Raw genomic sequence first — 14,521 nt, 5'->3', positions numbered from 1 at the left:
GTGTCTCCTATGTCTCCATATATATGGAGAGATGCATATTTAGCACACACAGCAGTTTATCAGTAAATGTACATTTTAATAACATACAGAATCTTAGAAAAACTATACAGTCCATCATAGGATGTTTAGTAGCATTCCTGGCCTCTATTCCCTAAATTTCAGTAACATGACCCCAAGTGTGACAACCAGAAAGGTCTCTAGACATTGTCTTCTGGAGGACAAAACAGTCTTTAATTAAGAACCATTTGTACTTAATTCTTATCCACTAAGAATTTTAAAGCTCATGATTTGGATTTTTATTTAGTTCCATTCAAGGGTTATAACCTTACTGGGTCAAGAAAGCTTTTAAAGATCTGTTGGAAGCCCTGGCCAGTTGGCTCAGCGGTAGAGCGTCGGCCTGGCGTGCGCGGGACCCGGGTTTGATTCCCTGCCAGGGCACATAGGAGAAGCGCCCATTTGCTTCTCCACCCCCACCCCCTCCTTCCTCTCTGTCTCTCTCTTCCCCTCCCGCAGCCAAGGCTCCATTGGAGCAAAGATGGCCCAGGCGCTGGGGATGGCTCCTTGGCCTCTGCCCCAGGCACTAGAGTGGCTCTGGTGGCGGCAGAGCGACCCCCCGGAGGGGCAGAGCATCGCCCCCTGGTGGTCAGAGCCTCGCCCCTGGTGGGCGTGCCGGGTGGATCCCGGTCGGGGGTATGCGGGAGTCTGTCTGTCTCTCCTCGTTTCCAGCTTCAGAAAAAAAAAAAAAAAAAGATCTGTTGGAAGCTTTTGACTCATTCATTCCTCAGGAAAACACACATGCTCCTATCACGTCAAATACAGTTTCAGGGATTTACACTGGGTTCTCCTGAGAAGAGTTCTGTTTCTGGGAGCTTACAGGACTGTCCTGGCCTGTGCTTACAGCTAGATGGGTAACTGAGGGCGGTGTCCAGAGGTCCATATTTTAGAACCTCTTCTGTGTTTACTTTAGAACACTGATAATCAGGAGAATCATCCCATTCACCAAAGCTCCCTCCCTTTATCTTAACCTGCAGATGTCAGTTTCAACAAGATTCTTCCCAGGAGAAATAAAACACTGATGAGGTAGGATAGATCTGCTTTCCCTCACTCCCTTCTACTCTAGTCGAGCTTGTTCCCTCCTTTATTGTCCAGGTAAATGAGAAGGAAGAACCAGAGAGTCAGTCAAGTAAGAAAGGGGTCCACCTAGACGCTTGATATTGATTGTGAAACATAAACGAGGGAGAGAGCGAGAGAGACAGAGAGAAGTGCAAACTATGTATCTAAAACTTATGAATAAATTATGAACTCCATGGCCTCCGTTCACTGCGTTCTTCTAAAGACTTTTCACTTCTTCTTTTCATTTTTATTGAATTTATTGGGGTGACACTGGTTAACAAAATTATACAGGTTTCAGGAGCACAATTCAACAACATATCAGCTGTACACTGTATTGTGTGTCCACACCATTTATCCCTCCTATATTCTCTTCCACTTTCTAGAAATCCAAAGCCGTATTAAATACAAAACTGGCCATTGCTCCTTTTCAACACCCTACCTGGCGTGAGCGCTGTGTGCCAGGCTGTGGAGTTTCCTGAGTGGGGCTCTGCACTTCTATAACAAGTTCCCCAAGGTTGTCGCGCCCCTGATTTCGCAGCCTCCATTAGTAATTGGAGAGTGAGTGAGGAGCCGGTAAGATTCTCAGCCTTTCCTGTTCGGGAAAGAGAAAGAATGCGGAAGGGGTAGGATTTCTTTCCCGGTAGGATAGATGGGGAAAAACCGCTGCCTGTGTGTCCCTCTTTTCTACTTAGGTGTCTCTATTGCTCCATAAATAAAACGTGTCCCTGCCTTCTGCGAGCACTATAAAGGCAGTGAAACAGCCCTGCCCAGGGCATTGCGGGCGGGACACAGTGGAGCAGTAGGTGAGATCACCGCTGAAGGTGTAGCGCACGCTACCCCGCTGGGGTTGGAGGTGGGACTAGTGTGAGTGCCTGGAGCCAGCGGACGAGGGGCAAGACGGCCTTCTTTCCGAGAAGCTGAGAGTGAGAAGGAAGCTGGGAAAACAAGCTCGGGGAAGAGATCTGTCCCACTCGCCCTAGGTTATGCGCCTAGGAGAACTGCGAGCCACCTCCCCGGAATGTGCCTACAATGCACACAGCTTCGGGACCCGGGAGCGTGGCCTGAGTGTCCCACGACCAGCCCGGAGCTGTGCTTCTCTCCAGTGCGCGCCTGGGGCTGCGCCCTGGGTTGAGTGCAGGGAGGGTGGTCCCCTTCCAGCCTTGCCCTCGCCCCGGCCCCAGCGCGGGTTTGGGGACATTTCAGAACGCGGACAGCGCCCTGGCTGCCGGCCCGAAGGGACAGACTAGTTGAGCTCACGAAGCCCCCAACGCGGGCCTCACTCCTTGCAGAGTTCGGGAGCGTCGGGAAGCAGGTTCGGGCTGCGGGACCCGGAGGTCTTCAGGTGATCCCCTGCAGGGGGCGGTGCGCGCCCACAGTGGCTGCGCGCGGTCCAGGCTCTCCAAGATCCGAATTGGGGCCGGGAGTCAGCTAAACTGCGGTCGCTTCTCCCTATCCCGTCCTCTTCACCGTTTCTTCTTCTTCGCTCGGTCTCCTCTCTCGTCCTGGAAGGTCATGGAAGCGCCGGGCCGCAGGTCGGAGCCGCCGCCGCTCTCGGTGTACAGCGGCAGCTACGTGGTGTCTAGGCCGGTCTACAGCGAGCTCGCCTTCCAGCAGCAGAACGAGCGGCGGCTGCAGGAGCGCAGGACGCTGCGGGAGCGCCTGGCCCAGAGCTGCAGGTAGCGGCCGCCACGAGTCCTTCTTGCTGGGAGAAGGCTCCGCGTTCTCCGCCCAAAGTTGACTCTAGTCTCAGAAACGTAACTTTGGGGAGAGTGTGTTCCAGGAGTCTCGTCTCTCCTCCTCTTTTGGGGACACCTGCAGTGCTCCTTGGGGGGTCCAGCGGGTCCTAATTGCCTTCTAGTTTAGTCCAGGCTGAGGAAAGTGGGGAGAAAAGGGACTCGATTAAAAGGAGGTGATGGATAATCACCTGACAAGGAGGAGTCCCTGAAAGCCCAAGCTCGTTTAGGAAGGATGCCACTCAGGTAGAGATGCAGAATGACGGCCAGAGCGCAGAGAGAGAGGTGCGCTGTTCCTCACATCAGGCAGCGGGACCCCCTGCTAAACCTCCACTTGTCTCTAAACCCAAATGGGCCACCTGTTATTAGATATCGCAAACAAAAAGAACTAGAGAACCCGCAGCTGCTGCCAGATTGTATTTTTTTTTAAAAAAACTTGTATTATAGAACATTTCAAATACATAGAAAAGTAAGCAATGTAGTATAATGAACCTCTCTCCGTGTTTTTGTGCATCACCTAGCTTCAATGATGATTTACAGAATTTATCTTGTTTCATTTATTGCCATCTGCTTGCCTCCCAGCTTTTGAAGCATCTAGTGTATCTATTTCTCTCTCTATATACACATATATAGTGATTACATTTTAAAGAAACCCATGTTAATATTTTTTTATCTTTTGGTTGTTAAATTAAAAGAATACTAAGTAGCAAGTTACAGCGAGGTGTACAAATATCATGTTAAGAGTTTTGTAAAAACTAGTTCTAAGCTTGTGTTGCCAAAATATAGAGTGTGTTTATTTTTCTTGAGAGAGAGAGAGAGAGAGAGAGAGAGAGGAGGAGGAGGAAGAGGAGGTGGAAGAAGAAGAGGAAAAAGAAGGAGGAGGAGGAGGAGGCACCTAGAGGTAGAAGTCTGAAAATTAATCTCCATTTAGAGACTCCGTCCACATTGATCAATGTATGGCTGGGTCATAAAATGGGTTGTGTTGAGATATTTTCTCAGAGAATTAAGAAGGTGTGTATGGGGGGGCAATTAATCCTGTGTTTTCTAGTCTAGTGCATTTAAAAGGATAGATAGAGTTCTTGGCAAAATCATGGTAAGCGCTTCATTGCTGGTATTTGCAATTCTCATTTTTTTCTAAATAGTTGTAAGCATAAGTAGAGTTTGTTTAAAAACTTTGTGATTGTTTGTGGCTGAGATTAGATTGGAAACCAATTTTCTTGTTTCTCGACAGTTGTTCAAGAAAGAAAGCCCTTGGTGTGCTAAAGACGCTCATGCCCATCTTGGACTGGCTCCCCAAATACCGGGTCAAGGAATGGTTGCTTAGTGACATCATATCGGGAGTTAGCACTGGGCTAGTGGGTACGCTGCAAGGTAAGATGGTGGATTGGCTCTGAGTTACTGTGAATCACAGTCTCCAGAAGCAGTTCTTAACTTCCTATAGGCTCCTGCGGGGGCTGCACAGAACGTTCACTCACCCTTGAAGGCTTCATCTTTCCTCTAGAGCCTCTTTGTGGAGAAAGTTGCCTCTTTCCCCCTTCTCTTCCTTAGAGTTCTCTTTCTGGGAGATGGTGCTGGCTTCCTTAGCTGTATGGCTGCAACTAAAGGCCTCTTACCTAAGCAGTGGCTTGCCAACTTTTATTGACCATAACCCACAGTAAGAAATATCTATCACATCATGATCAGTGCTTACATAACTCAAGTTTTGTGAAATAACATTTACCCCACTACAAATGATACACTCTGATATTTTTTATTTTTATGTTATTATGCTTATATATTTTATTATGTTTATAGATATAATTACAGCGCGTTAAGGTACTTTACATCTCACACATGATTTTTGTTGTTGTTTTTAGAGAGAGAGAGAATGACAGGAAGAAAGAGAGGTGAGGGGGGAGATTGAAGCATCAACTTGTAGTTACTTTACTTTAGTTGTTTATTGATTGCTTCTCATATGTGCCTTGATTGGGGGCCTCAAGCTGAGCCAGCAACATTGGGCTCAAGCCAGTGACCTTGGGATCATGCCAATGATCCTGTACTGGCAAATCCGTTCCGTGTTCAATCTGATGACCCCATTCTCTAGCCAGTGACCTCAGGGTTTATATCTCACACATGGTCATGACCAGCAGTTTGAAACTGGCGTAAGGGAAAATGGAGGAGGTATTTTAACCTGGACTTCACATAAGTGGTTTTTTCTGTTCCCCTTTCCCCTCCTTTTTAAATCATCCCTGTATTATAATCACTGGCAAAATGTTCCAGCATAGATTTTTTGTTACTTTTTAAAAAAAACTGGTTTTATATCTCATTTCCATGAATGTCTTGGAAATCTGTTGCCCAGTTGGTGAATAACATTCTCCTCTGTCCCCCATCCCCTTCATCTTGCTTTTGCCCTTCCTCCAGCTTTACAATGCCCCTGGATCAGGAAAACAGAAATCCCATTTATTTCTCATAATTTTATGGAGTATGAAGTGGCCATGCCAGGCGTAAGTGTGCCAACTGGAATAGGATGCACCACCTGCTTTCAAGGAGCTAGCTCATAGCCATGGGGAATAGATAACAGTCAGATGTCAGGTTGTGGCTGTGGTGGGGGTAAGTAAGTTAAGAGATTGGGAAGGGCTTTCTGTAGGTAGAGCTGTCAGAGCTGAGTTTCTCTAAAAGTTAAGTCTGAGTTTGCTGAGTGAGAGAAATAGGGTAGGGTGTGGATGTGTGTAGAAAGATGGCTTGGTAATATACTATTTCAGAAGTTAGTAATAGTTGTTGAGCAATTCATGAGCTAAAATTTGCCCATGCAGCTCTCAAGATTACTCAGAGCAAGCCAGGTAGATTCATATGGAGACGGAGGATGCTCATGGTCCCAGTGTGGAGTCTCATCCTGGTCAGCTATGTTTGCAATCACAAAGGTGGATGGGTGCCTCAGGTGGGGCTGTGCAGTCCCCAAGTTAAACACAGCTGAGTGCCTGCATGCACAGTGGACTCTCGCATCTGTGACATGGCAGCACCTGGCACACCTGGGGGACAGGAAGCATCAAACCCATGTTTGTTTAGTTAGCACCTAGCATAGAGACTGGCACAAAATAGATGGCGCCTTACATATTAGTGAAGATCATCCTATTGTATCCTGGTAATGAATCATCTTTATGTATGAAAATGGTATGTCAAGTTTGGTTTCTCCCAAGTTTTCACAGACAAGCACCTTATAAGAATTTTAGTTTTATTTATTAATTATCAGACACTATGTAAGGGCTTAGGCCAGTTATCTCATTTAGTCCTCACAACAACTATTATTAACTCCTTTTTATTAGATGAGAAATCTGTTCAATCTTGCCCAAGCTCATGGAGCTGGTATGGTAGGTGGTAGAGCTGAGATTTTAACCCAGACTCTAATTCCTAAGATTATATACTGCACAGTTCTTTATGATAATTTGTTTTCCAGAAACATTATCTTTATAACTTTGTCTATGTAAGTTGAATTTCTGGGAAGTTAACCTTATTTTATTCATACATTCATTTATGACTCATTCACTTAATAACATTATAGAACAATTCTGTTTAAGTGTTCAGCTATGGGGATTCAAAGGGTTATTGACAGGCACAGGCACTGATCTCAAGGAGCTCATTTCCAGGAGGGGCAAGGAAAAGGAATAAATAAATTAATTAATAATAGATAGATATTGCAGAGTGTCATATTAAATATGCTATAATAGGGTTTAATTTTGGGAGAGGGTAGATTTTAGATAGAATGGTCGAGGAAGACCTTACTGTGGGGACAGAGGTGAAATTTAATCAGGGACTGGAGGATGAGAAGGAGCTGCCTGTACTGATCTGAAAGGAGTGTATTGGGCAAAGGCACTGAAAGCCAAAGCAGTTTTGTATTTTCAAGGGAGGAAAGGAAGGCATCCAGTGCAGGGGGAGTATAATGGGGGGAAGGTGGGTCAGCAGTGTGATAGGGTAGGCAGGACTGGGATCAGCGAGGCAGCTGAGCACTCATTCTCAGGGTCCCTCCTTAACTGTTGTATTCCAGGCAGCTCACCCTCGTCTTAGCCCCGAGGATAAGTGTGTCAGCTTACACCAGGTAAAGCAGGAGATGAGAGAGCTGCACAGACCTAATAAAAGTTTTTGAAAAATATCGCTGAGATACACCAATGGATTACACGTAGATGAAAGTCACATGCCCTCAGGTTGCTGGCTTGAGCAACTGGACAGATGGTTTAGTTTTTTTAAATTGATTTGAGAGAGTGGGCGGGGATGGGGGGGAGAAGGGAAGGAGAGAAATGAGAAACATTAACTTGTAGTTACTTCACTTTAGTTGCTCGTTGATTGCTTCTCATATGTGTCTTGACTGGGGGTTTCAAGCCGAACCAGTGACCCCTTGCTCAAGCCAGTGACCTTGAGTTTGAAGCCAGTGACCTTTGGCTTCAAGCCAGTGGCTTTGGGATCATGTTGATCCCATACTCAAGCCAGCAACCCTGTGCTCAAGGTAGCAAACCTGCGACCTTGGGGTTTCAAACTGGGACCTCATTGTTCCGGGGCAGTGCTCTACCATTGGTCAGGCTGTGTAGGTTATGTTATTTATTACAATGGCAAAGACTGGTTGACGTTTGGGATGGAAAATAAAATTTTCTTTTGGATATGCTAAGTTTGAAATGCGTGTTAGACAATTAAGCAGAGATGCCAAATGTATAGTTGGAAGTACTACAGATGTGAAGGACAGAGGAGAGGGCTGGGTTGGACATAACAATCAGGAAAACATCACTGTAGAATTTAAAATGTAGACATTTTAAAAAGTGGGAATGCCTGAGACTACCTGGGGAGAAAGGACAGATGGGAAGAGAGGACTACTGGAGTACTTAGAGGTCAGTAAGATGTGGAGGGGCCACAAAGAAACAGGAGGAGACTGGGCTCAGGCAGTTCGAGAAAAAGAACAAGTGGAGAAATGTGGGATCAGAAACCAAGAGAAGAGATTTAGTTTTAAAAGGATGAGGTGCTGATAGTGCCCAATGCTCTCGAGGGGCGAGTGTGATGATGGGATTCAGGCAATGCTTGTAAGAAGGCTTTTGTGAAGCAGAATAGCGAGAGGAAGGAAATAAGGGATGATGGTAGAGCGATTTACTTTTCTTTTTCAATTGCAGTTGACATTCAGTATTATTTTGTATTAGTCTCAGGGACATACGTAGTGGTTAGACAATGAAATACTTTATAAAGTGTTTCCCCTGATATTTCTGGTGCCCACCTGGCACCATACATAGTTATTACAATATTATTGACTCTTATTTTTCTTTTAATATAAGATATACTAGGACCTATTTGTGACTTAGTGGGAAGGATCTAGTAGAAAGAAAGAGATCTGTGGTCCCAGAGGTAGAGGAGAAACAACTGAAATTCCGAGAAGGGGCCAGCAGAGGTGGGTTCCAGGACCGAAGTGGAAAGTGGCCCCTTAAAGAAAGGAGAGAGAGCAGCCCCCCACGATTTTCAAAGGAAGAGAGACAGACAACACAGTTTAGATGCAGAGACGTTTGACATATTGATAAAAAACAAAAATTAAGGGCATGTCACAGATTTCATGTTTTGGATGAAGTACAAGATTCATCTCTGAACTGCACTTGTGTGGAGAAGGGGGTGGGAGTTTGAGGGAAGTAGTGAGGTTTGAGTAGTTGTCTCAGAGAGGAGAAAAGCACATTTCTAGAGGAAACGTCATTGGACTGCCAGGCAGTTAACTCTGCGTGTCCATCTTAGGGTTTGTGATCACAGATGATCTGAAACTGGTCAGCCCGAATGTAGATGTCTTTCACATACCCAGCTGCTCACATGCTTGTCTTAGGAAAGGTGGGTGTTTAAGTTTAGCCGGATGGAGTTCTGCCAGACAAGAAAAGGGACAGAGAGGGAGTGAAGCAAGGGAGTTCAGAGTATTTGTGAAATTCCATGGACAAGGAGACAAGTGTAGACAGGAGGACACCAAGGATAGGGAGAAAGTATTCAGTTAATAGATTAGAAGCCTTGCGAAGACAAAGAAATGTTGCAATTAGGATACTGGAATAGGTGAATGGAAAGGCTAGGTGGCTGTAGTTAAAGAGAAAGAGGCTCTTTCGATACACAAAGGTTGCCAGTTCAATCCCTGGTCAGGGCACTTACAGAAACGGACCGTGGCCCTGGCCAGTTGGCTCAGTGGACAGAGCATCGGCCCAGCATGTGGGAGTCCCCAGTTCAATCCCTGGTCATGGCATAATGAGAACCAACCATCTGTTTCTCTTCCCCTTCTTCTCCCCCTTCTCTCTCTCTTCCACTCTTGTAGCCAGTGGCTCGATTGGTTTGATTGCCCCAGGTGCTGAGGATAGCTTGGTCCAAACATCGGCCCTAGAGGCGGATTCTTGGATCCTGGTCAAGGTTCATACAGGAGTCTGTGTCTCTATCTTCCCTCCTCTCAAAAAAAACAAAAACAAACAAAAAAAACCCACAAAAAACAAAAAAACAAAAAAGAAAGAAAGAAAGAAAGAAAGAAAGAAAGAAAGGAAGAAACAGGTTAATGTTTCTATCTCTCTCATTCTTTCTCTGTTCCCCTCTCTCTAAAATCAATACAATAAATAAAAATTTTAAAAAATAAAAGAGAAAGAGGCTCAAAATTGAGATCTCAGAGATTTTGCTGCAGTTTCTAGTGGTGGCAAGTCTGTGATATCACCAGGTGTTGGGCAGCAGAGCTGTGCAGAAACTCATCAAAGACGTCAGCCTCAAGTTGCTGAGGAGTCAGCTGTTGCTAAAGAGAAGAGCAAGTTGTGACTTCTGTTAGTAAAAAAAATTCTCACCAAGTAGCAAAAGATCAATGCAGCCCTCCTAGTGCTACCTCTATTTACAACTAATGGGAGGCTGCCCTCCTCTTTCTACTTTTGCTTTCTAGATCCTTCCAGATGTTTGTTAGCACTCCTTCTCTTAATATATGCCACTGTCCTTCCTGCACATGAACGGTGTCAACAACAGAGAAGTCACAGTTTAAATCAGTGGCTTAGATTTCTTTACAAATTGTATCATTTCAAAATTGTTGTACCAAATCATTTTATAATAAAGATTGCAGTACATTTAAGTAGCAATTGTCCTCAAGTAGGACACTATATGAAGACTGAAAAACTCCCCATTTTCCAGGCCTTTAAGAACATTTTCCAGACCATTTAAGGAAATGGAAGTTTAAGAAAGACTTGAAGCCCTGGCCGGTTGGCTCAGTGGTAGAGCGTCGGCCTGGCGTGCAGAAGTCCCGGGTTCGATTCCCGGCTAGGGCACACAGGAGAAGCGCCCATCTGCTTCTCCACCCCTCCCCCTCTCCTTCCTCTCTGTCTCTCTCTTTCCCTCCCACAGCCGAGACTCCATTGGAGCAATGGAGCGATGGCCCGGGCGCTGGGGATGGCTGCTTGGCCTCTGCCCCAGGTGCTAGAGTGGCTCTGTCGGGGCAGAGCGACGCCCGGAGGGGCAGAGCATCGCCCCCTGGTGGACAGAGCGTCGCCCCCTGGTGGGTGTGCCGGGTGGATCCGGGTCGGGCGCATGCGGAGTCTGTCTGACTGTCTCTCCCCGTTTCTAGCTTCAGAAAAATACAAAAAAAAAAAAAAAAAAAAAAAAAAGAAAGACTTGAGAAAAAGGACATAAAAAATAGGTTGTTTTCATTCCCTGAGCCTTCTTTTCTTGTCTTCCCTTTGTGGACTTACCTTGCTAGTCCATGGTCTTGGGATGTTTGATTATTGCTAATTTCTCGTCTTAGTTTTATATATTAAAACAATTGCATCAGTAATACAGATTTTTCTACATTCTAAACTCTGCAAGGGCAGAGACTTTCTTTGCTCCACTCCTATATTCTCTCAAACCTAGAACAGTGCCTGGCATGTGGTAGGTGCGTAATCATTAGTTGTTGAATGAATGAATGAATGTTTATTGTAGGGAACTAGAAAATACATGAAAAAATACCTCTTTAACAAACTAAAAGGTTCCTTTGATCCTACTGTACAGACAACCCATTAATATTTTAGTAAATGTCCTACTAGACACATAAATGCTTATCCATGTAAAAGTATAAAACGTGTCCGAGAATGATAAGCACTAAATTCAGCATCATGTTTGTCTCCTTGAGGTGGAGAGAGGAAAAAGGATGTATGTGGTTGAGGAAGAGCACACAGAAAGTCTCACTGTCCTGGTAATCACTTCTTAAGCTGGATGGTGGATACATGAGTGTTCATTGTATTACAGTCTTTTTGCATGTGATTATTTTGTACTGTATTAAAAATCTTTCCAGATTTTTTTTTTTTTTTTACAGAGACAGAGTCAGAGAGAGGGATAGACAGACAGAAATGGAGAGAGATGCGAAGCATCAATCATTAGTTTTTCGTTGCAACACCTTAGTTGTTCATTGATTGCTTTCTCATATATGGCTTGACCGCGGGCCTTCAGCAGATCAAGTAACCCCTTGCTCAAGCCAGAGACCTTCGGTCCAAGCTGGTGAGCTTTTGCTCAAACCAGATGAGCCCGTGCTCAAGCTGGCGATGTCGGGGTCTCAAACTTGGGTCCTCCGCATCCCAGTCCGATGCTCTATCCACTGCACCACTGCCCGGTCAGGCTTTCCAGATTATTTTTATGCATACAACATACATGTTTACTTTTACAAAAGTGGAAGCATGAATACTTATTATTTTGAATTCTGCTTTTTCTCACTTTTTTATACTTTACATATCTCCATGTAAATGTATTTCAATATATCACATCAATTTCATTTTGTTGAATAACAGCATGTAAAGTATAATTTAGTTAACCACCTCCTTATTTTGAGGCATTCATTTAAAAAAATAATTGGGGCCTGACCAGGCGGTGGCATAGTGGATAGAGCATTGGACTGGGATGCAGAAGACCCAGGTTTGAAATCCCGAGGTTGCTGGCCTGAGTGCCGGCTCATCTGGCTCGAGCACAAGCTCACCAGCTTGGGCACTGGGTCACTGGCTTGAGTGCGGGGTCACTGGCTTGAGCATGGGATCATAGACATGACCCCTTGGTCGCTGGCTTAAGCCCAAAGGTTGCTGGCTTGAAACCCAAAGTAGCTGACTTGAAGCCCAAGGTCACTGGTTCGAGCAAGGGGTCACTAGGTCTGCTATAGCCCCACAGTCAAGGCACATATGAGAAAGCAATCAATGAACAACTAAGGTGCCACAACAAAGAATTGATGCTTCTCATCTATCTCCCTTCCTGTCTGTCTGTCCCTATTGCCCATCTCTCTGTCTCTCTGTCTCTAGCTCTGTCACACACACATAATAATAATAATAATAATAATAATAATAAATAAATAAATAAATAATTTGGGTTGCCTATGGGCCAAGATATTTATGTTGTTGCTACACTTTTTCTTTCTTTACTGTTATAAACAGCTTTATTTTTTTCTCACTGTAAGTGAATGAAATTTGGGAAGGTAATATGGACTAAGATGTACTTACTATGTAACAATTATTTAACTAAGGAAAAGAACACATTATTATCATCTTCCAACCCTCATGTACACAAATAGGTTGAGATTTCTTCATACCAGATGACATTCATGTGCCCAGAACTGCTTGGGTTAGCTTAGTGGAGAAGCTCATCTCCTAGTAGAGAGCCCAGGGGAGTTGTCTGTCCTGTTGCTATGTACAATTGTTATTTTTTCTTTGTTTGAATCTAATTTCTGATCCCCAACAAGCAAGGAGAAAGGACAGAGCAACAATGACTGTGTCCCTCAGAACACAGAGAAACACTGAATTCAGATGAAACCACCGACATACAAAACTGGTATAAGCCTTTGAACTTAATTGATGAAGAACTTAACTGACTTGGCTTCTTTTTCCACTTGTGTGACTAGTGACCTGATTGAATTACTGCTTAGCTGAGTCGATTCACTAGAGCAGTTGATTCGTGTGGATGCCATCATTACCCCAGCAGATTGGAATTATGTTCTGCATCTAGCATAGCCGCGGTCTGTATGCACTATAAGGGGAAGCTCAGGACAAGCTGCAAATTGTGGATCTCTATGAAAAGGCCCTTCATTTTATAGTAGAAGTAATCCATAACTTTTGTTTGTGAGTTCATTTTTGATGTACTTTCAGGCATGGCGTATGCTTTACTAGCTGCAGTTCCTGTTGGATACGGTCTCTACTCCGCTTTTTTCCCTATCCTGACATATTTTATTTTTGGAACATCAAGACACATCTCAGTTGGTAATTATAAGCCTATACTACAATTGTATTATTCATGTTTAATGTATTTTGGCCATATTATTTGTATCATGCTTCGAACTTTTTGTCAATGTTTCCAGGGAAATAGGGCATCAGTGCTTTGCCTGTTTTTCTATTCAGTGATACAAATGGTCCCTCTTAGCTTTTAAAATACTTTACCTTTCATTTGCTTTACATTTAACCTTTTACATGAAGAAGGGAAATTTAAAAATTGTTAAATTGTAGTCTACCTTCAAATTTTAGCCTGGTTTTGTTTCTAAAATGTAATAGATTTGACTCCATATTTAAAAAGTATTCTCTTCCGAAACAAAATGCAACAAGGAAAAAAATCTTCAAGAAGTCTTTGGATTTACTGTTTTACCAGAATAATTTAGCATTTTCTAAATTATGTTCATCAAATACATATTCATTATTTCATTAAAGAGCATACTTATTTTAAGTCGCTAAGATGAGAAAACTGGCAAAATTGTGCCAAAACAATTTAGAAACTAAGCTTTGCTTTCCTTCTCAGCATATCTCAAAATTAGTTTATTTCCTGCAGTTTTTAAAATTTTAATTCTCTTGCTAGAATGTTCTAGTAATAACTGTTTTAATGCTACTTTGCAACTTTGATGCTTATACTTGAGATAATTTTGCGCTACATCCATCTGCTGATTAGACATGTCTATCTGGACAGTCTTTGTTTTTTTTTGTTTTTTTACAGGGACAGAGAGAGAGTCAGATAGAGGGATAGATAGGGACAGACAGACAGGAATGGAGAGAGATGAGAAACATCAATTATCAGTTTTTCGTTGCAACACCTTAGTTGTTCATTGATTGCTTTCTCATATGTGCCTTGACCGCGGGCCTTCAGCAGACTGAGTAACCCCTTGCTCGAGCCAGTGACCTTGGGTCCATGCTAGTGAGCTTTTCTTTTTTGCTCAAGCCAGATGAGCCCGCGCTCAAGCTGGCAACCCTGGGAGTCTCGAACCTGGGTCTTCCGCATCCCAGTCCGACGCTCTATCCACTGCGCCACCGCCTGGTGAGGCAGTCTTCTTGAAACAAATATAACTGTTCACTGTATCCCCAGCCCATGTCCTTGTCCTTAGTTGTATAAATATTTACCCCAGTATCTGGCATATTGCTTTGTCTGTGGAAGGTTGGTAAGAGGTTCTATTGATTGAAAGAACTTCCTCATCTGGGAGAATTGATCAGTATGAAATGCTTGATGAGATAAGAAACATAGAAGCTGATTTTTTCTCTTTGATATTTTGTCCATTCAGAAACTCCAGGTTACTGGACTTTGGTACTGAGCGTAAAGTCCTAGGTGGTAAAGTCCTTCTGTGGTTAAAGGATAGAACAATCATCATGGATAAACATAGCTGCAGTGTCTGCAGCAATTGCTGGAAGATAAGGAGTACTCTTTAAATGTAGGATCTTACAGACTGTCATTTGATATGAAAAAAATAATTT

The 14,521-nt window shown here is 43.8% G+C and overlaps 1 protein-coding gene across 3 annotated transcripts in view; it reads left to right on the top strand.

Moving 5' to 3' along the window:
• The first annotated feature begins 1,890 nt into the window (after positions 1–1,890).
• SLC26A4 (solute carrier family 26 member 4) overlaps positions 1,891–14,521 on the top strand; it is a 57,287-nt gene continuing 44,656 nt past the window's right edge. Inside the window, exons 1-4 of one of the 3 annotated variants that reach the window (XM_066343381.1) lie at positions 1,891–1,916; positions 2,623–2,789; positions 4,078–4,217; positions 12,941–13,051. In XM_066343381.1, the coding sequence (XP_066199478.1) occupies positions 2,626–2,789; positions 4,078–4,217; positions 12,941–13,051 (415 nt within the window). In that variant the 5' untranslated portion in view covers positions 1,891–1,916; positions 2,623–2,625. Of the gene's footprint in view, positions 1,917–1,974; positions 2,456–2,622; positions 2,790–4,077; positions 4,218–12,940; positions 13,052–14,521 lie in introns of those variants that run through there. The other 2 variants (XM_066343382.1, XM_066343383.1) reach the window with 2 other exon arrangements.

This window comes from Saccopteryx leptura, chromosome 6 (assembly GCF_036850995.1).
Source record: "Saccopteryx leptura isolate mSacLep1 chromosome 6, mSacLep1_pri_phased_curated, whole genome shotgun sequence".
In the NCBI taxonomy this organism is placed as follows: Eukaryota; Metazoa; Chordata; class Mammalia; order Chiroptera; family Emballonuridae; genus Saccopteryx; species Saccopteryx leptura.
This window is presented reverse-complemented; position numbering and strand designations above follow the sequence as displayed.